Source organism: Denticeps clupeoides, chromosome 4, assembly GCF_900700375.1.
Source record: "Denticeps clupeoides chromosome 4, fDenClu1.1, whole genome shotgun sequence".
NCBI lineage: Eukaryota > Metazoa > Chordata > Actinopteri > Clupeiformes > Denticipitidae > Denticeps > Denticeps clupeoides.
In genome coordinates, this window is record NC_041710.1 from 26378666 (window position 1) to 26400415 (window position 21750).

Sequence of the window (21750 nt, forward strand, 5' to 3'; positions counted from 1 at the left end):
TCCATTCCCCAAGGAGCCGGACCTGCGAGGGAGACAGCATTTCAGGTCTGAATCACTAGTAATCGTTCATACATCCAGAGCCCAAAACAGACCCAGACGTTCTTTTTAATCTTCAGTAAGGGACATGAGCCTGGGACCTTCACATGTATGCAATTCGTCCTACTGGACGGATCTACTGGACATTCTACTGATGTCACATTTATTCTTCTTGTATTATGGCAAAAATAAAAACAAAATTGCTCCTCATTGCTTCCGTATTATGAATGAGCGCGTCTTCACCTGAGCCGCCGCCTGCCGCGCATGCGCAGTCCGCCGCCGCCCTGCAGGTCTCCGAACAGGAGCCGCAGCCGCAGAGCGCGGCCGGACGGACGGACGGATGGATGGACGGAGAGGTGGGGACCCGCGCCGTCAACGCTACACCCGCCGGGCGGCCGGCGACGCGCCTCAGCGGTGAGTGTCGCGAGTCGAGGGGACCGGCGTGGCCGCGCTGACTTTGGAATGACATCACGCGCCCCACGCTCCTCCACGCCGCTTCACACCCGCTAATGGACAGGGAACCGTGCGCCGTGCACGTAAATATGCTGTATTTTTATATAAACGCAGTTCTCGTACTCTGCTGCGAGGCAAAGACGTTCGATTTCGGTGTGCTGTCGGTCGGGGCGTGGGACCCGGGGTCATGGCTCCATCAGTGGCACCCAAAACCACATTTCTTTCCATAACTTGGAAACAGGTTTTTCACACTCTCGTGTATTGCTCAAAAAATACGTGCATGTGACATAAAAACTATTTTTTTGTTGTTGCAAGATCACATTTGCAAAAACGCATTTGATTTTTTTTTACAAATCCTGCCTTTTAAATGACTACTACTAATTAAAAATGACCAATACTGTGCTGACCTGCACGTCTGGGTCACGACTGGCGGCCGACTTTCCCCCCACACTATCAGGTACAATCCAAACGCTGTCTTAATATAAAATGTGACATTTCTTTACATTTACATTTACAGCATTTATCAGACGCCCTTATCCAGAGCGACTTACAATCAGTATTTACAGGGACAGTCCCCCCCTGGAGCAACTTAGGGATAAGTGTCTTGCTCAAGGACACAATGGTAGTAAGTGGGATTCGAACCCGGGTCTTCTGGTCCCTAAGCGAGTGTGTTCCCCACTAGGCTACTACCACCCTTTTCTTTACATGATGAGGCAATATGCGACAATCTTTAAATGGTCTTTAAATAATAGCATTGCACAGACAGTTTGGGGCACTGTGCCTGAATCTAAATAAAAGTAGGTGTTGTTTGACACGACACCGGAAAAATTCCCTGTCAAGCGAGCGTCCGTTTTGGCGGTTTTTTTTTTTTTTTGGTGTTGCGCAGATCCACAGAATCACGTTTCTTAAGCCGCTGGCCGCTATTTCCCATGCTGAGATGAATTAGAGGCGATCCATTCAAGCGTTGGGAACAAAGCCTGAAGAAAAGTTTCCCCCGGGGTCAGGACAGTGGGGGAGGACGGTGTCTCGGTGTTGCTACGGGGACCAGATGACAGCCACCGTGGCCTGAAGTCGCCTCTGACCACCCTGTCATCAATAAAAACGGATTCATTGGGTAACTCACGTTGGATTACTGGAAGCATGTTCCGAAGGAAAAGTTTATCACTTTGGCGCCATTTTAAACCGGTGCCGTTTACAGAGGTAGTGAAACATGCGTTGCGCAGTGGAACCTGGTGTGCTGGACCTGTCTTCACGCCGCCGTTATGGAGGTTGAGGGTGTCTGGGTGGCTCGCGAGCATCAGGTGTTGGACGTCCCTGAGCGCCGACGGCGCATCTCTGTGGTAACCGAACCGCATCGCTCGGTTCCCCCGGGGACTGTGCCCGCATTTGCATATTTGCTTTGGGAGAGCCTTTCACTCTGGCACTGATAGAAGTTCCCGTCGGAGGGAAAAGGGCGCCCATGAGCGCCCTCACATCTGGCCGGAGTCCTCATCAAACAAGATCCTCGGCAACAAAGGACTTGTTTGTGGGTTTTTTGGGGGTCGGGGGGGGGGGGCACAAGTGGTTTTTCTGTAAATGTTTTTCTGGCGGGAAGTTGTTCGAAAGCAACAAACCCCATTCAGCCTCATTCATTCTTCATGGCTTCATAGTTCTCAGTCGGCAGCCACAGAGCGTGTAACATCAGCCATCATTCTTGCCTGTGGGGAGCTTCTGCATCGCTTCTGATCAAAGCGCTGTGCTTGCGGTCCATATTTTATTGATGCCCTTTATGCGATCGACACCAGGACTTAGTACAACAAAAAAACTAGACGTGTTAAAGGGGTGTGTAATTTACGAAACTGTAACTGTGTTGGCCTTGAAAGGGATTTTTATTTATTTTTTTTTTCATTCACTCGTCTCTGAAATGCAAATGCGATTCAGATTAATCTGTGTTTTTTTGGGGGGGGCCTTGCAAAATTTGTGACCTGGGAGGTCCTATACTTTTGTTAAGTTATTTTAAGTCTTTTTGTGTTTGGGTGAACTTGTTTGTCAGCATTAATACCAATAAATCATTTAATAATAGTAAATATCTATGATATTATCATATCTATGAGCTCATCACACAGTGAAATGAGGTCTCTGCGTTTAACCCGCCCCCTGAGGGACCAGTGTGTGGGGACGGTACTTTTCTCAGTGCCACCTGGGCGGTTCGGGATTCGAACCGGCCACCTTCCGATTATGATCTCTTTCCTAGCCCGTTAGGCCACTACTGCCCCAAATCCTACCCATCGCCTCCGTGAGCTATGGGCAGCCATGAAAGGCACTCGGGGAGCAGTGTGTGGGGACGGAACCTTGCTCACAGGGACATCTGGACAGTTGAACCCACAACCCTTTGATTATGAGTCCACTTCCTGCTCGGCCACCACTGCTCCTGGTAGTGCCCCTGCACAGCATATACTGCATCATATATTTCATTATATATGTTTATATCATCTATTTAAATTGTCACATGGTCAGATTAGGGCTGCCATAAATAGAATTTAGGTCACATAGTCACAACGTCGGGCTAAAACTGCTTGAATGACACTGCCTGTTTTACATTATGTAAAACATCACATGCCAAAACGTAGTTCAGTACCACGCACAAAGAATTTCTTCACCTCGGTGAGTACCACCTAGCCTAGAAACCCACTTTTCCCCTTCCAGGGAATCCAGACGCGTTCCTCCGCTCCATCCATGGTGGCTCCGCTTTTCCTTCACCTTACTTTTCATTGCATGTCCCAGAGGATCAATACAGCTTTAGGTGTTCATACAATGCTGACTCTGATCTTAAATTATCACCAGAATCTACAAATCGTACTCTTTACGGCAAACAATATATTCACAGAGACGCACATTATGTTAGGATATATTTACATTTACATTTACGGCATTTGGCAGACGCCCTTATCCAGAGCGACTTACAACGTGATATTGGGGTATTTTGGTGAGGGCTGTGCAGAGTGACGCACACGGCTGAGCATAAAGATCGTCCTTGTTATCTTCAGCCCCGTGTTTGCGTCGATAAGGCCGGAAATAAGGTGGGATGCGTGTTTGGTCGTCACAGGCTGCTCTTGTATTTCCATACCTTTTGTTTCCCAGTGGGCCTTTGATGTAATGGAGCTCCACTGGGCCGCGTCTTGGCAACTCCCAGCCAGGAAAACAGGTGTCATTATCTGTAGCCATGGAGCTGTTATCTGTTTGGTGGCCCTGCCCACTCCGCTCAACCAACCAAGGGCCCGCTCTGCAGCAGAGTGTGTCAGGAAGTGGAGTAATCGGAAAAATACAACCGGAATAATAACTAGCATGACAACACATCGAACAATTCAGTGGTTGCATTACGTTGAATAGGATTCTAAAGGTCGTCAGTGCTTGTAATGTGCAGATCTTCTTCTGCAGTAAAGTATGTGAGGATGAGTTAAGCTCTTGGCAATACCTTTCAGGCTCTTCGATTAAAATTCATTAGCCGGGGGGCAAAGGGGTGCAACACTGAATATGCTGAATAAGTTCCATTTTTCAACTTAACATTTAGCTAATTAATCTCAGTGAGCTTGGTCTTTGTGAAATGTAAAATAGGAGAAGCTAAATCAGTGATGTCTTCTGTATATTATTAGTCTATATTGTTATATTATATCTAAACACTTAAAGAACACACTGTAACTCCAAGTCAATCGCACTTCTGCGAAATCAAAGCACTGCCAGATGCTTTAGTCCAGGTCTGGGAGGAGATCCCTCAGGAGAACATCTGCCACCTCATCAGGAGCATGCCAGGCATCGTAGGGACATCATACAGGCACGTGGAGGCCACACACACAACTGAGACACATTTTGAGTGGTTTTAAGTACATCACATCAAAGTTGAATCAGACTGTAGTGTTTTTCCACTTTAATTTTAAGTGTGACTCCAAATCCAGACCTCCAATTTGTATTTCCATCGCTAATTTTTGTCTGATTTTGTTGTCAGCACATTAATTTATGTAAAGAACAAAGTATTTAATAAGAATATTTCATTCATTCAGATCTAGGATGTCTTATGTTTGTGTTCCATTTCTTTTTTTGAGCACTGTATTATTCATAGCTGGATCCCATAGGTGACATGCATTCACACATGATCTACTGGGATTACATTTGAAGCAGGGGTTTCAGAAAAATAACTCTGATGTTTGAAATGCCCTGTCTAATGATGCCATGATCAAATTTACTGCTACAACCAGCAATCATTCTAAGCCATTACAGGAATTTTCTAGAGGGTTTTTAAAGGCTGGTGATCTGGTGTAATGATTCTACGGCCTGTCACATACTGTGGAGCCCCATTCCTGTATGTTCTTCTTGCTCTATGTTTCTTTTGCTTAGCAGTGAGTTAGAAACTGTAAAATGGGTGAGTCCATCTGTAAAAGCTTAAAAATCTTAAATATTACAGGACCAGGTTATGTGAGTTGCTTTTCCAAGTGACCTCATTGCTTGGAACGTTTTGTATTTTTTGCACGTATTTGGGTGCTAAAATGGATTTAGAAAATATTTGAACCGAACAACATCCAATTAGACATTAATACCTAAATCTTTGTAAAGTATTACATTAAGTCTTCCTACCCAGAATGCTATGAGGATTTCCACCATGAAGGGTCTTTTGTTTACTTCGTTTTGTTTACGTCTACAAACTGCTCGGCGAGGGCGATGTCTGGTATTTTTTGAATGATTTGGCACCGATGCAGCAGCACAAACCTGGTACAGTGATACAGCGTCCCGGTTTTCCATTTCTCCAAAAGAACATAAATTTATTTTTTCCCATTGTGCTGTCCAATTCTAGATCAATATATCATGTTGCAGGTAACCCTAAGACTGTGAGACACGTCCGTCCATCCGTTAGCAGATCTTGTGGAACGTGTGCTGCCTCCTCTGAACAATGCACACGACCACGGCGAGATGACCAACTTTTGTCTGCGTCTGTTTGCAGACGGTCCCAACAGATCCCTGTTTCACATTGTTCTTATGAAAAAAACCCTGGGGCTGTGGAGCAGACGAGCTGTGGAACACAGGCGACGGTCAAAGTCCAGTATGTTCACTGGCCATGTGATTATGCCGAGCAAAATGTGATGTGACAGGTGATTTACACGTTTATTCACACGAACATCGGACCATATGCATTTGTTTACATGTCATGCATTTTGTTGTTCACCTACTCAAGCATTAGCTCTCACCTACTCAAACTTCTAGGCTCTCTTATTAGAAAGTAAGTACAGGACCTGCCTTCAGCATCCCCCAAAATACCTGATGGGCAGGCTAGATCCCCCCAAAGGAAACAGATTTTTTGTTCCAGTAGGAGAGAAAATGTGACACCCGGGGGGTTTCAAAGGGCTGGGCAAGGCAGCCCCGTCATTGAGAATAATGATGCATAAATCTAGCCTCTACAACAGGAGGACCTTTCACCGAGCCTCTGCGTCCCCAGACCCCACCCTGTCCGCTACAGAGGGCAGGTGCAGGTCCGTTCAGATCTCTCCTGTCGCCTCAGGGCCTGGAAGTATAGCGTTTCCATGTAGTAACCTGTCCATGTTATATTGATGATTGTACCGTGAGCTACAATGTGGCCTCAACCACTCCTCTGTGCGAGTGTTTGAACCTCAGATTTCACACGCATTGTCCTCTATTCAGCACTCTACAGCTATACCATACGTCAGTTACGTAACATGCGACCGTTTTTAAAAGCAGGAGCTCTATTTCTGCTAAGTATATCTTTATTATGTGAAAAGAAACTCAGAAGAAGGACAAAGAACATGGACAAACAGATAGATGGATGGATGGATAGTTTATATCTATTTATTGTTCACCACCACATCTCCATGGTGGGCATGAATTTGACATGAGGCTCGCCTGAGCTGGCTACCTCTGCCTGGCCAGCCTTCTTCTCGGCAGGGCCTTTAATAAATAAAAAGCCCATGGGTATCAGATGAGCCTGTTGCTTAGTGAAGCCTGAATCTCCAGTGGGACTGCATTCCATTAACCCCACACTTCATCTGCACATACATTATCATAGCACAGTTTGGCCCATTCGAGGATTCCGGGATCTGATTTTCACTCCAGCAAGACTGTTTCTAAGGATTTTTATGATCACTAATCATTGATGATTGCTAAATGCTTACAATGTAATATTATGGAATAGGTTCCATCTTCCTCATGATTCCATCTGTGTTAGATTTCATACATAGATGGCTTAGCTTCCTATATAAACACAAATGGGGAAGGACAACTGAGAAGTGATGCATGCTGCCTTTTTTTTTTTACAAAAGGAATATGCCGGTAAGACTCTAAACTCCTATGGCCAACTCTGTGTCATTTTCCAAGTTAGGCTCTGTTTTGAATATTAAAATGAAGTATGTGCGAGAAACTGAAGAACTGACTGTATGCAAATCTCCTTGGTCATACATGCCTGCTGTCCTTTGGGTCGAGGTCTAAATTCTAGAATGCTTTAACAAATACATATCATATTAGGGTATTTGAGCTGTGTATTATAGTTGTTTTGTTTCCAATGTAAATAATAAGTATTAAATAAATGAATGAAGTGTTGTGACCCATGTAGCAATACCCAGCCTTGTACTTAAACTTTAAAACTGTTAAAAAGTGAAAGTGAAGTGATTGTCATTGTAAAACACAGCAGCACAGCACAAGGTGAAACAACAAAATGTGTCCTCTGCATTTAACCCATCACCCTGAGTGAGCAGTGGGCAGCCATGACAGGCGCCCGGGGAGCAGTGGGTGGGGACGGTGCTTGTGTCTCAGTGGTGGTAGTAGCCTAGTGGGTAACACACTCGCCTATGAACCAGAAGACCCAGGTTCAAATCCTGCTTACTACCATTGTGTCCCTGAGCAAGACACTTAACCCTAAATTGCTCCAGGGGGACTGTCCCCTGTAACTACTGATTGTAAGTCGCTCTGGATAAGGGCGTCTGATAAATGCCGTAAATGTAAATGTAAATGTAAATGCACCTCAGTGGCGGACTGGGAATCGTACCGGCAACCTTCTGATTATGCTAGGCCACCACTGCCCTTTGTTAAGAATGTAAATATTTTAATTAATAGAATTGTGTCTGTTTAGTAGTTTTTAGGGCAATAAAATGTGAATCAAACATTATTAATTCTGTGTGCATAGTTAATTTTAGGCCATTTTTATCTTGTCAGTTTAAATGAAATGTTTACCTCAGAATTTAGTTTTAATAACCCAGTTAATAATTCATCTCCGATTTCCTTTGAAGTTTGATGTGGTTGGACTACAGCCTTGAGGACGGAACAGATGATAGAGATCTTGAGGGTCCTGCCTGGAAGACAACACAGAAATGGCCTCAGACTGGAGAGGCTGATGCTGACCTCCCGCTGACTGGGCTTCCGGCTATCCGGAAGAGATTCCTGGGCGAGCTATTTGGAACTGTGGTAGAGACATTGGTATAGCTGGCTAGCAACTGTTTGACATGGGATTGTCATTTTTTGATGTTACGCTGATCAGAAGTGAGAATTATTACATTATGATGAGCTGAGGTCTGACGGACAAAAACCATCACACGCTCTGGTCAGACGGGACCAGAACAGCCTCCTTCTCAATTGGCATCCCATGCGTATGATAATGAGCGCGAGCCCAGTCACTGAGACGGCTGAGCCCACGCCAGGACATGCTGCCAAACCTGAGCCCAAGGCCGGAGATGCCACCCCTGCTGACCCAGGGAGTCCTCCTGCCCCACCGCCACCTCCACCACTACCACCACCACCCCCACCTCTCGGCACACAGACCCCCCACGCGTCCCGAAAGAAGCGGCGAGTTCGGAGCTTCTTCTGGAAGACCATACCAGAGGAGAAGGTGCGAGGGAAGCCCAACATCTGGACTATGGCTGTGCGGCAGCAGCAGTACCAGATTGACGTGCGGACGGTGGAGGAGCTGTTCGGGGTCCCCGGGGTCCCCAGGCCACAACCAGCCAGTGGGGCACCATGTGTCAGCCGCTCCTCCTTCAAAGAGAGCAAGGACGAGGTGAGAACAGCTTCATTCATTTAATACGGCAGAAGCATTTTAATAAGGCACTACATCATTTTTCCACATTTTTTCAGCATTGACAGCACATCACTTTTTCCACATTTGTTATGTTACAGCCTTATTCCAAAATGGATGAAATGCTGGAGTTCCACCTTAGTTGATATGTTTTTTGTGTGTTAGGGTTAGTTACTGGACATTATGGTAAATGAGCTGTTCTCAGTGCTGTATTAGACATATCGCTTTTGTTTGCTGATGCCACATTCGCTAGTTGGCCTGTCAGAATGCCGGAACTGAAGCACTCATAATCTGCACCTACCAGGCATAATATTGTCGTCTTATATTAAACTAATATTTGCTGCTAATAGCACTGCGAGAACATATTTTTTTCATGCTGGTCAATACTGCAGAACTTCCAAGGGTCAGTTATGTTCACCATAAATCATTACAATGAACTTTCAGTCATTGTTTCACATTTTCTGTCATGTTTTATAAGGCTCTCTTAATCCCTGATACATAATTATTGTTCAGACGGCTATTAATTTTCCGCTTTAGCTGTGACTGATGCCTTTAAATTGTGCTGTGTTGTTACATAACAGCACACATGACAAAGTCACTGCAGGGCCCCTTCGGCGAAGTTTCTGCAGCCTCCTACAAATTACTTACAGAATCTGTTAATGTCACCCTCACAATACTGTTGACACAATTTGCTCCTCAAAGCATGAAATTACTCTTCCTGGGAAGTGTGTCTTTGTTCCCAGCCATAGTCATTATGCTCTGGTTTCTCCAGTGGATCGGGCCCCATATGGTGGTGGCTCCGACTGTGATTAGGTGCAGAGCACAGAGCCAGCCTGAATGTATTTGTAATTACAACCCACCATGTGATTGGTCGCCGTAGGTGGCGTGGCCCACGCGTGGGGCCGTGTCTGAAATTTCAGACCCTTGGGACAGTCTGTGGTCCAACATGACGCAGGGAGATTGCAGGTTGCTCACATCACTCCTTGGTTGTATGGGTTTCTGTATGTAGACATTGGACACTGTCTGGTTGGCACGGGTTTCAGAGTGGCACAAACAACTGCAAAACTCGTGTGTGGAGGCTGTTTCATTGGTTCTGTTACTGAAATGGAGATACTTTTGCACCATGTATCATGCACTGCCATGCTTAAAGAAAAATGAAATGCTCAAAGAGGTCAAATAGATTTTATGGTTATGGAAAAATGTCATTGTGTGTAAGAAGGCCAAAAAATTTTATTTTATCAAGCAAAAACGCTGCTCACCGAAATGACAACATTTGGATGAAGAACTGGCCATAAATGGCATAATTTAAATCTAGACAAATAGTGGAAACCACCACATCAGCTGAAAGAAATGTGTTGCTCATGCAAATGTAAATCTAAATAACCCAAAACACACAAAAAAAAATCTAGTCCAAAATGTATGTTGTCGCATTGTAAAGGCTGTCCAGGGAGGGTTAGACAGCTTCTGCAACTTACCTGTAGTATGTGTAGGATTGCTGGGTATGTGTGTTTGGTTTAAGTGAATAACCCAGCAGCTGCTCAATAAACATTAATAAATAACGTACTTCCACTTCCTTTTTTCCTCTGTTCATAGGTCAGCATTCTGGACTCGAAGAGAGGGATGAACGTGGGAATTTTGCTCAAGCAGTTTAAGAAGTAAGTGGCTGAGGCTGACTAATATGAGGATGTGGTGAGGGTGCAAGCTGAATTCCCCCGAGTCCCTGCGAAGGGAAAGCTGACTCTGAGTGTAGAACCCTACGTCGTTGTGTCACAGCCTTGCTGTGCAACTGTGCTGCTGAAAGATGAAGTACTTTAAAATCTTTTTTTTTTAGAAGAATGTAGTCATTATGTTATGCATTTAATTTATAATACATTTGGAATCGAGCTGTCAACAGAAGTGCTGAGAAACAGGAACCCTTGTGGAGCTGTGTGTTCTATTTTGCCTAAATTGAGGGGACTTAATAATGACAAGGAAATCATATTATTTTTCCCCAATTAGATCACTGTGATAAAATAGCTGCCAAATATACTGTTCAAATACTTCATTGACAAATATTTGACTGTTTTTGCATGTTTCCTTGTTATTAGTAAGTATTCAAAGAGACACCAGACACTAGGAATCTTCCTGGTGATGCTGAGCCAGCAGCCAGTAGCCACTGCCATGGTACCCAATCAGTAGGGCAGTAAACCCTTAGCTGCTCCTGGGAATACTTGATCTTTGCACAGTTTTGAAATGTTGAAGTTATCATATAAGCAAAATGGCAGATTATATACTTGATGTTTTTTTCAGTAAGAACAGCTTGTGCTCCACTGTATGAATCTCAAGGCTGATTGCTTTCTGGCTCAATGGTTTGCTCAATGTGAAGCCTAAAATTGGTCCCCAAGGTGACCTGTTTGTCACTAGAGCATGGACTGATGCAGTCTCCAACGAAAATCATGTCATGTTCAGTTGAGTCACCCATATTCAGGTGCTCATAAAAAACGTAAATGATCATGTTTATCTGACTCCAGTCAGAGTTCATAAATCATGGTTTATTCAGAACACACTCCATAATGCTGCTTCTCGTTTGCATTTGCACACTGAAGGTTTATCTTTCTCTCCGCATTTGTGTAGCTCTCCTACATTTTCATCTCCTTTGCATGTCCATTTCTCTCTATGTTCTGACCTTTCTTTTGAGCTCAAATATGTGAAATAACCTCCTTTCCCTTATGCAGTTGTGATAACCTTGACTATTATATTATATGAATCTTATATTATTATATTTTATGTACTCATTTCCACTGTGGCCTTTGTCTTTTCAGTAGTTACTCAGTACTAGCTTTACAGTAGTTCCTATTCCTATCAGTCTCTAGGATGAATGAAAGATGTTTTGGCTGAACTGACACATCATTTACTAGTTCTATGCATTTGCCCTCTCATAGGTCTAATAATGCCATTGTTGAAGACATCCGACTTGGCAACAGTAAACTGTATGGAGCGGAACCCCTAAAAGAGCTGCTGAAACTGTTACCAGAAGCTGAGGAGGTAGTGCACTTAACACACAGAGCACCTCACAGGAGCGTTCCGTAAAGCACATCTTCAGTGGCTAAAAGAGTGATTGCATTGCATGGTGTGGTTGCATGGCTTAGTCTCCATGCCAGGTGAGGAGTTCAGTACATAGAGTAAGACCATGTCCTGTTCATGCTTTTAAGGATCTTCCAGGCAAATGGAATTCCATGAAATGGAAAAGAGAGTTGTTTTGTAAAAGTTGAATGCCTTTCTTCTTTAGGTAAAGAAGCTGAAGTCATTTAATGGAGACCCTGAGAAACTGCCTCTGGTTGACTCTTTTATGTTCCTTCTGATTGAAGTTCCACGGTAAGACAACATTCAGATCTAAATGTTGTTTTTGCTGTTAATGGATGGCTCTGACTGACTTTGTGCAGTATAAAGCTTGGCACGTGTGATGTTTTTTTCCTCATAGTTTTGACGTGCGAATTGAGGCTATGGTCCTGAAAGAGGAGTTCTGTCCTTCGTGTGCAATCATGAGCCGAGAAATCAGTATCATCCGCCTGGCCATTGACGGTATGCACTCACGCGCACAAAGGGGATTTAGATCTTGATGTAACCCAATCAGTAAAGAGTACAGTGAGTTTCAGTCGTGACTGGATCGATTGACAGACAGATAAACACACAGACAGCGGGAGAGTTACTGGTGGGAATTTAAGGGATGGACTCAAAAGTATCAAAAGATGTAAAATTCATGCACAATGATAAAATGCGTTTGTACAGTATGAATGAAAGTACCATATCCTTATTATTTGTTGGATTATTGCTTAAGTGCTGGTTTGAAGCCCATCACGAATGTGCACATTTGTAGTATCAGGAATGAAACAATGCAATGGAAAAAATCCCAATGTCCATTCTAAAATGTATAAAAGGATTGAATCCATCTTGGAGTGTCTTTATACTTTATAATAGCACCACCCTCAGTGAATCCGGTGCTTAACAAGCATACCAGAAAGTGCTAAGTAAGATTTCTTCAAGGCCCAAATCATAGACAGCTTTGCTGAGTCAGGCCATGTGTTAAATGAGCTTCCCCTCTGAAATCAGCACTTTGTGACCTTGTCACTGATGTTCAGGGTGACGGCATTGATGAAGAAATCTATTGTTAAGTAACACATTCCAATACGTGGAGCACACCAAATCTCTAATAGAAGAAAATTGATTTATAGTTACGATAATTAATCATGATGTGAGGACACAGAGTAATTGGACAATATCAGTTGTTGCAGAATTCCTTTTTTATCTTCCATACTAAATCAGTTTGTTCTGCCCATTCCTCAGAGCTAATGAATTGCGAGGAGCTTCATGCCATCTTACACTTGGTGCTGCAAGCAGGGAATATAATGAATGCTGTGAGTCGTTTATTATAGTCTCTCCCCCTATTCTCTCCCCCTTCTTTATTTCAGCTCTTCATTTTCTTTTACAATATTCCAGATTCCAGCATTCATCCAGAAATACAATTACCGGTTAATTATTACTAAAAGCTTTTTCAGTAATAATATGTTAGTACCTACCACTCATGTTTAACTATCAAATCTATATTCTTTCTGTATATTGGAATACAAATTGACTTGGATTTTATATTTTCCTCTTGTAATTATCTGTTATTTGACACAAATAATTGCATTTCTGGTGCATGTCTCTGTAGGGTGGCTATGCAGGCAATGCTGTGGGCTTCAAGCTGTCCTCTCTACTTTCACTGGCTGACACAAAAGCCAATAAGCCTGGCATGAATCTGCTGCATTTTGTTGCTCTGGTAAGTGAACGTACTTTACACAATGCACTACAAGTACATTAAAAGCATCAAACATATAACAAATCTGACGCAAACTGTGGCATGTAAGATACAATTCATTAAAATTTTCTATTTTGTGTTCACACAGGAAGCTCAGAAGAAAGATGAAGGTCTACTGAACTTCCCAGAAAAGCTACAGCATGTCCAGAGTGCAGCTAGGTAACAGTTTAATTCATCTGTTATACACAACAGTACATTTAAGGTATGAGAATTATTTTAAGGTATGAGTACTAAAATTTATGAAACATGTACAACACTGAAAAATAGTTCATAATTAGTTCTTCAGGCTGAAATATAATATTTGATTGAAAAGTACTGCTCCATTGTATGTATGGAGAAAAAAACAGTCTGGGAGTATTACCATCCTCTCACCTCACCTCATTCTCATGTGATCATAAAGCTGAAAAGCCTGTGTTAGACTCCCTAAGGATGTCTGACATACCCATCCTACCCTTTCAGGATATCTGTGGAAAACATAGAGTCGGAGTTCTCCTCCCTCTACGTCAGGACAAGGTCCCTTGAGGAGAAGATCCAGAATGATCCAGAGCTCTTGCAGCAGTTGGACCCATTTCTGCAGGTGAAGTGATACCACTGTCACCACCCACCCCTCCTTTTCATTTGTTGATTTGTAGAGAATCTCTAATATAGTGCAAGAATATCTAGTCTGACCTTATAGAGAATATCAACAGTGTATCATCATACACATAAATTATTGTAATCAAACGAATCAAGTTAGATTTAATATGTAACATTTACTGTGTATCTCTGCAAACTGACAGAACTCAACAAGAACACTGCAGGACCTAAAGAGACGCAGGCTGGACCTGCGTAAGGAGGGCAATACCCTCATCGACTTCTTCTGTGAAGACAAAGACACCTTTAAATTAGACGACTGTTTCAGGATCTTCCATGATTTCTGTCTCAAATTCAAAAAAGCTGTGAAGGTATGTATTTCTGAATGCCAATTATTATTGCTGTTTACAGTCTTAGTTACTGTGTTGAACTTTTTTGATTCTGAAGGATAACCTGGACCGTAAGATGAAAGAAGCAGCCAGGCAACGGCGCCTGCAGGAGCTTGAAGAGCGCCGCTCTATTTGGGCTGCTGCAGGGGGTCCATCTACCAGCAGTGGTTTTGGTCGCAGCAGCAGTGAGACTGATGTGGATACACTGACCAAAGAGGGCCTTCTGGACTTCTTGCTTCAGTCAAGATCACAAAGCCCCCACAGTACCATAGGACGCTCTGCAAGCACCCACCGCTATCGCCACCACACAGCAACCGAACGCAATCTCCGTGGTTACCTGGAGCTGCTGGCTGGCACGCCGTCGGACTTCACCAAATTTAGAAGCCTTCCCCGATCTGGTCGGACGCATCAGAGAAAGACAATGGCTTGGCTGGCCAGTCAGGATGATAATCGTGAACTGGGGCCACATAATCATCTGTACCGGGAGAGGCAAGTGACCTCTCCAGGGACCGAAACAGAGCAAATAAGCCCACTGGCCCAGTACTCAACAGACTACAACATGAACGATGATGCAACATGCGACCATGACCACTATGCCAGTCTTTCTGAAGGTGGCTTCGTCCCTCACAGCAGGAATGTCTTTCAGAAGACATCTGCTCAGAGCCTGGGACACTTGAAAGTCACAGTGGAAACACACACACTTGTGCCTGGTCCTGAGGCTCTGAAAACCTCCTGCCCAAACAACAACAGCAGTAACACTCAACTGGACAACGGTGATGTGTTTGTGAGCGATTTAGAGGGGGACATGCGGGTCCCTCCCAGAAGCCTTGTTCTGGATACCCCACCATCCAGCAAAAGCTCAGAGGAGGCGGCAAAGCCTGAGGCAAGGTGGGATATCAATATACCTTCACCTCAGAAAGACGATGAGGAAGATAGTACCGTTTCCTCAACGACCTGTGACACACCACTGCCTCTTGACCCCTCAGTGTCCTATAAGAAACCCATGTTTTACATCTTAGATTGCACAGAGACAGACTGCTCGATGATTTTGGACTGCTCTGAGACCGATAGCTTTCCGGTCGGGCAGGACGGTGCAGGATTAGAAGGCAGAACTCTCAAGGATCGTAGTTCCCGCTCATCCAACCTTGAGTCCGCATCTGCTAATGATCAATCTGCTTCCATCTCTGCTGAGGAGTACTCTGGTCTTCATCCTGCTGATGAAGGTCAGTCCTCAGTCACCCCGTCTGCAACCACAGACGAGGCTGACACAGACAGTGTGGACACGACCGAAGGCCAAAGGGTGGGTGGGAAGGCAGTGCAGTCCTGCAGCCTCAAACCAGTGCAGAAAGGTAAAGTCACATCTAGGGCTTCTACAGGCAGAACTGCTGCTGTGAGTCGCACCTCCAGAACCTCGACACCCGCCGAGAGTCAAGGAATGAGGAAGGTGGTTCCCATCAAGCTGAGTCGGTCAACCAGTAACGTGAGGAGAGTGGAGAGACCAGCAGGACATGAGAGTGGTGAATCCAGGCAACTTCGCGATCAGAGCACACCGGCTAGAAGGGGCATGGAGAAGCATTCTCGACCTCCTCGCCACTCCAGCCTTCCCCCAGAGGAGTCCAAGGCTGGCACAGGAACAGCCTCAGGTAGCGGTATCACTCGATGGGCAAGGGATCCCACACCTCGTAAGCCCTCCCTCCGCAAGCCCACTGCCAAGCCAGTGAGGAACGTCCCTAAACCAGTGCACGAAGAAAAAATGTGCCTCTCTACCATGAGAGCATTGGCACTAGCCCAGGCAGCCTCTGAATCCTCCGTCCCCCTGACACCCACCCATGTCTCCAAAGCCCCATCACCGATCCCCAGCTTTGCCCGCAACACTGTTGCCTCTTCGTCCAGGACGAAGAAGGATTCACCCTCACAATCCAGCCCAGCAACTCCATCCAAGAGCTCCGCATTGGTCATGACTGCATCCCACAGGGCGTCCGGTAGTGTCAAGGCAGAAAGCCTAGCAGGGGAGGACTTGTCGCAGGATGAGAAGAAGGCCCAGGCTCCACTGAAACGGGCGCAGAGCGCCAAGGTCTCAGGCCGAAGCTCCCTGCGCAGTGACACGCTACCACTACCCAGGCGAGAACGCTCCCGCAGGACCAGTGGCAGCTTCTCTGAGAAATCGATCCAGTCCTCTATCTCCATTTCCAGCAAGGCCATAAAGCCCTCATGGAAATAGAAACATTAGCCACCAAGGCTAAAAAAAAAAAGTCAAATCCGATAGATGTTTCTCTTGCCTATCACTGTCTGCCTGTTATATCGTGATGTAGTTGATACTTCTCACCTGAAGGTCCCAGCCACACACCGCCGTTTATCTTTTCCACCAGCAACACAGATGACATGAGGTGAAAAAGATAACACTGTCAGTCTAATTTATGCTTCCAGTTAAAAGTGTTGGGTTTGGTTTTCGTTCTTGCCTTGAAGCATAAAATATCCAGCACTGCTGTCCATGTGATGCTGCTTACCAATCTTAGCACCACTGCTTATTTTTCAGAGCATCTCTGAAGGCCTTTACTGACTTTGACTTCACATGAATGCAATCATACATTAGACAGATTTAGACTTTCTTCACATTGGCTGAATTTGGACTGTAGAGTCCAGCCTCTCAGTCTTGGCCATTTCATTACCATGTAGTTCGTCATACTCAAAATGTATACATAAGCACTTTATATTAACACAGTTGCATGGTAAATAGAACAGGTATAATAGGAAATTAAAGTCAGTTGAATGTGACTGGCATTAAGACGTATGAATGGTAATCATGATTGTGAATTATGAGTGTGAAGTATTGGTAGTAGTGGGGACTGTGAAGTGTGTTTAATTGTCCTCACATTGCTCCTAAGATACTTCTGTAAACATTCTGTAGCTGCTAAATAGCTTTGCCACTTGATTTTGAGTTGGCATTATACTCTTTACGGTTCTTGCTGCTGAAAAGTCTCCTCGCTGGTCCATCTTTGTGTGTTTTTATGTTTTTGAAGTGAAGATTCTCTAATGTTGAATTACATAATTGGGAATCCATTCATTAGCTATTCCTGTAATACAGTAATCCAAAGTGTCTAGTGATTCTCATCAGTGATGGAAAAACAGAAGACGTTCTCGAATTATATGGCTGGGAATTTGAATTCCATGAAGCTGGAACAAAAATGGTCCCCATAAGTTACTAATTGGAGTCAGTGCTAGAGAAAACCCCATTTTACCTGGTCCGTTACCTGTTTCTTCAAGTCAATGTTGAGTATTCAAGTTGCCTTGAATAAAAAATTTTCATGTGATATTCTAGTCACCAGTTTTGCTTTTGTAATGCAGGAATTAAATGTCAGTTCAAAATGCACAAATGCTTCCCTGTTTGGGAAGGGGGATTGTAATGTTCCGTTCCACCAAACCAAAGCCTCCAGAGTATATTCTGTTGCTATATATGCCTCAGCAATGATCTGCTTCTGTATTATCAGCTAGGTTTTGCAGTGATACTGTGCCTCATAAAACGTACTAATGCTATGTAAGACCTAGAGCAAGATCTCTGTTTTGTTCGGTGTATTAAAAGCCTAAACATCTTAATTGATCTTAATTTTATTGATGTAGACATCCAAAACACGCTGTTTCATTTAAGATTTTTTTGTATGGTTCTAACATACACGTCAGAACATAACAATAGAGTGTAGGTTTTTTTTTTCTATTTTGTCACTTAATTTCAGTCTACATCTTAAAAATTTTACATTTAATTTAATGATGTATCCTCGAATGTAGAGAATTAGGATCTATCATTAATGTGGAAAGATTTACAATAGAGGTTTCTCCTCAGCCTTATCTTAGCTGTTATGATTTTTAAAAAATTGCAAATGTAGCTTGGAGTAACTCATTGAGTTTTTCACACCCAAATAAAGACGTTGGCATGATTATACACCTCAGTGTGTCTTTACTTTTGAATGTCTCATTGTGATGGTAGTAGGTTTTCTGTCTGCTGTGTACTAAATAGCTTTTTTTAAGATACTGAATAGATCTCATACACTGTGTGTGTTTGCCACAACTATCTTGCCTCTTCAATGTTGTGCCATATATTTGAAACAGATCTTGTGCATTATCCTGATTGATACATGATTAAGTGCTGTATTGGGCAATGCAAAAAATTCAGACAGCAATTAACAAAACAAAATGTAATAGAATTGTTCTTTCAGTTCAAACATGTAAATGTATGGCAAAACTTAACCTTCTATTTTCCAACGTATATTTTATTATTTTCCATGTCAAATCTTTTCTTTTCTATGCCAATAGAAAAAAAAAAGAAAAAAGCCACCTGATAACCTACTGTTTCTAGATATTTTATGTGTCTAATTATATGCACACAATACATAAAACACAAATGCACTTTCACCTCTAATGCCTTTATGTGTTAGAAGTAGTTCAGACACAGCAACTCACTTGTATTTATAATGTGATTTGAGTCAAATCCCAGAATGTTGCATATTTATTCCAGGTTTTTTACAGGATCCACTAAACAGTCATAAACATTAATGAAAATCATTTGATCAATATCAAGATAGGTGAACTATATCCAATACTCATTCACAGATTTAAAAAAAGTGAATACCCTTCTTCTGTTCTGAGTGCTTATTTGCGGTTTGGTTTTGGTCTGGTTTATATCATTGCATTACCTCTATGATCACAGTTGAGCATTGTGCAGTCTATTAATTCAGTGTTGTACAGTTTTTAATATACTGTATGTACGGTGGCCATACTGTGCACTCCATAGGAAAACATTTGCATGAAGCAAAATCATTTGTGCTGTGTAAAAAATAAACTTTTAATCCTAAATACATGTCTTAATTTTTTTTCATGAAAAAAAACTCCAGGTTGGAATTCACACTGTCTGCTAGTCACACGGAACATATTTACAGTGTTGCTTGAAAGAATGTGAAACATTCCAGATTTTTCCATACTTTTCCATATTTGCACTGATACTAGAAATGTTCACATACATTTGCCGCTTACCAAAATCTATAATTTTCCTTAATAAATAAATGACATTTATTACTCGCTAATTCCCCATGTTCACCACTCAGGGGCAGTGTACCATAAGAAACGGACACCAGAGTCAGACACAAACTGAACCTGAGGAGCAATTTTCTTACAAATGGTACAAAGAAAGATTATACGAAAGAAAAAAACATTTTGTAGCAGTATTGTGAACTGTTTACTTTGCTGGTTGAAAGAATCTAGAATTGACCTCCCCAATGCTCCTCAAGTTCATTGCTTAAGAACTCTGAGATTTATGGTCTCAGGAAGCCATCAGAGATACTACTACCATACTACCAGTAACCTGGCCTTACCTCTGCTTGATATTTCTGCAACTGAGCATGTGCGATGTTATCCACTCAGTGGCCTTTCGTTTTTTAAAGATAGAGAAACCCAAAAAGGAACATTTTACAGGGACGGATTAGAGGTTGGTTGAGTGTATTACTTTTGTGCCTCTGAAGATAGTTTGCACAGATTGAAGCAGAGACAGGGGGAGGAGTTCTGAATTTGCTTCATCGCACTGATCTGTGGATAAACTTTCCCCTACACAGGCCTCCAGGATTACCCCCTCCAATCCCTGATAATCTCTTGTCTGATGAGTTCCCACACAGGGCTGAGATAGTAAAAGTCAGAGACCCATCAGTGGCGACTGGTTTTCTGTCAGCGGGCCTGATAATGGAAATTAACTTATTTTATCAAGAGAAGCTGAGCACTGCGGTAAGCCTGATGCCCGTTTCAAGCGCAAGACACTAAAGTGGGAAGCAAGACACTGCAGGACTTGGGTGAGATCTGTTTGTTTTTGACAAAACATCAGAACAATCCTCTAAGCTCAGCCGTATGACGAAGTGAGGTGAATATTAGCTTCCAGAGCCGAGAGCAGAGAGCATCCTGTCACATCTCATATGATCGTGAGCATTCACAATGTTCATCTGAGCATTCACAAAGTGCCTTTTACCTCCTGCCATTCATGAATTATGCACCTCCAAATGCAATTACATCATCTACGGCTGCGGAAAAATTTCTGATTGGCATTTAACTTGGTTTGTGGCAGGAAGCTTGAAACATATCAGTCAGTGCTGAACCCCTTTCTTTTTACAGAAATTTTTTTTTTTTTCTGTTTACTATAATAAGGTGCGCAAGAGAGTTGCATTGTTATCATTGTTATTGTATATTTAATGCACATCTTATCATTCTTTACAATGAAAGTATGAAGCAGTAGAGAAACCAGCACTTAGTTATTTATATGTATTTACACATTTTATTTCTGCTATTAAAAGATCTCAGCTGCTTTCTTATTTTCCAGATCCCCGCTGAATGTGATGAGTTGCTGACAGTACAATGGGAAATTTAATCATGGGGTAAGAAACTGACTCATGTTTAGTGAATTCCACTCCTCATAGACCAGCCTATGTACAAGGAATTGAAAATGATATCTGACTTTGTAACACTTATAACTTTAAATGAGGTTCCTTCCTGGTTTTCAGCACATGGACCCTGGATGTGTCCAGTACCTGCCATTGAAATAAATGCAATCCACATGAGCATAACACATTTAACATCACCCACTCAATAGCCTTGACAGGGAAAATGCGAATGGTTGCTGGGAGGATATCCTCTTGGAACATAGAGATCAATGATATGAAGGCAGAGAGAGAGAGAGAGAGACCAGTATTCCCATTTCAACTCACGAAAGCTGTATTTCCATCAGAAATGTTCTCCTCTGCCATCGATCAAAAGAATGCAAATAACTTTCTTCTCTCTTGCTTTCTTTCTGCCCTCAAATTCCTCTTCTCGCTCATTACTTTTGGTATAAAAGGCCTTTTTACGACTTGATGCATAGGCCAATGTACAGTTGCCTTGGCAACAGCCTCCCAGAAGAAAGGAGGGTTGGTGGGAGGGATCCCCTGGTGACGTCCGGAATGGCAATGAGGGCCACTGTGTTTGTGGGGTCAAAGTTCAAATGCAGAGAAACAGTAACACTGTCACTGTTACATTCTTTTAATATGAAATATGAATGAAAATGCCTTAGTCTACAAACGCATGTATTATGTATCAGCGATGGAGTCCTTACCTTGAGTTGTTTTTTTATGGAGTTTCTTTTTACAAGCTATGGTTGATAATCTATCAAATAGTTAAAATTCACCAGGAGGCAAAGTTGTGTGGTATATTTTGTATTAATTTATTTACCAAGGGGGTTAGATCAAGAAATTGAATAATTAATGGTGCCTTACAGCACTAATGGATGCGTGCTCCTGTGGGGGAACCGTGCTTCCCTCTCTCTCTCCTGTCGGTGTAGCTCTGTAGACAGCGAACCCCCCTCCCGAACCCCTCCCAGTCGCAGGCTCAAATCTGATGCCACGGTGCTC

General features: G+C 43.1%; 1 protein-coding gene across 2 annotated transcripts; it reads left to right on the forward strand.

Moving 5' to 3' along the window:
• The first annotated feature begins 319 nt into the window (after positions 1-319).
• On the forward strand, positions 320-17929 carry fhdc1 (FH2 domain containing 1). Of its 2 annotated transcripts, none has more exons than XM_028978489.1 (12): positions 320-450; positions 7755-8518; positions 10130-10191; positions 11458-11560; positions 11805-11890; positions 11997-12097; positions 12860-12930; positions 13227-13334; positions 13462-13532; positions 13833-13950; positions 14153-14317; positions 14394-17929. In XM_028978489.1, exons 2-12 carry the CDS (start codon positions 8108-8110, stop codon positions 16554-16556), a joined length of 3459 nt encoding a protein of 1152 aa, XP_028834322.1. In that variant the 5' UTR covers positions 320-450; positions 7755-8107; the 3' UTR covers positions 16557-17929. The 2 variants fall into 2 exon arrangements, with proteins under 2 accessions (XP_028834322.1, XP_028834323.1); XM_028978490.1 differs by having other exon boundaries at positions 14412-17929.
• Positions 17930-21750: the final 3821 nt, after the last annotated feature.

Coding starts and splice junctions, on each gene's coding strand:
- fhdc1 (XM_028978489.1), top strand. CDS start 8,108: ATGCGTATGATAATGAGCGCGAGCCCAGTCACTGAGACGGCTGAGCCC. Junction 12,098..12,859: donor CATCCGCCTGGCCATTGACG/GTATGCACTCAC, acceptor CCCATTCCTCAG/AGCTAATGAATTGCGAGGAG. Junction 14,318..14,393: donor AATTCAAAAAAGCTGTGAAG/GTATGTATTTCT, acceptor TTGATTCTGAAG/GATAACCTGGACCGTAAGAT.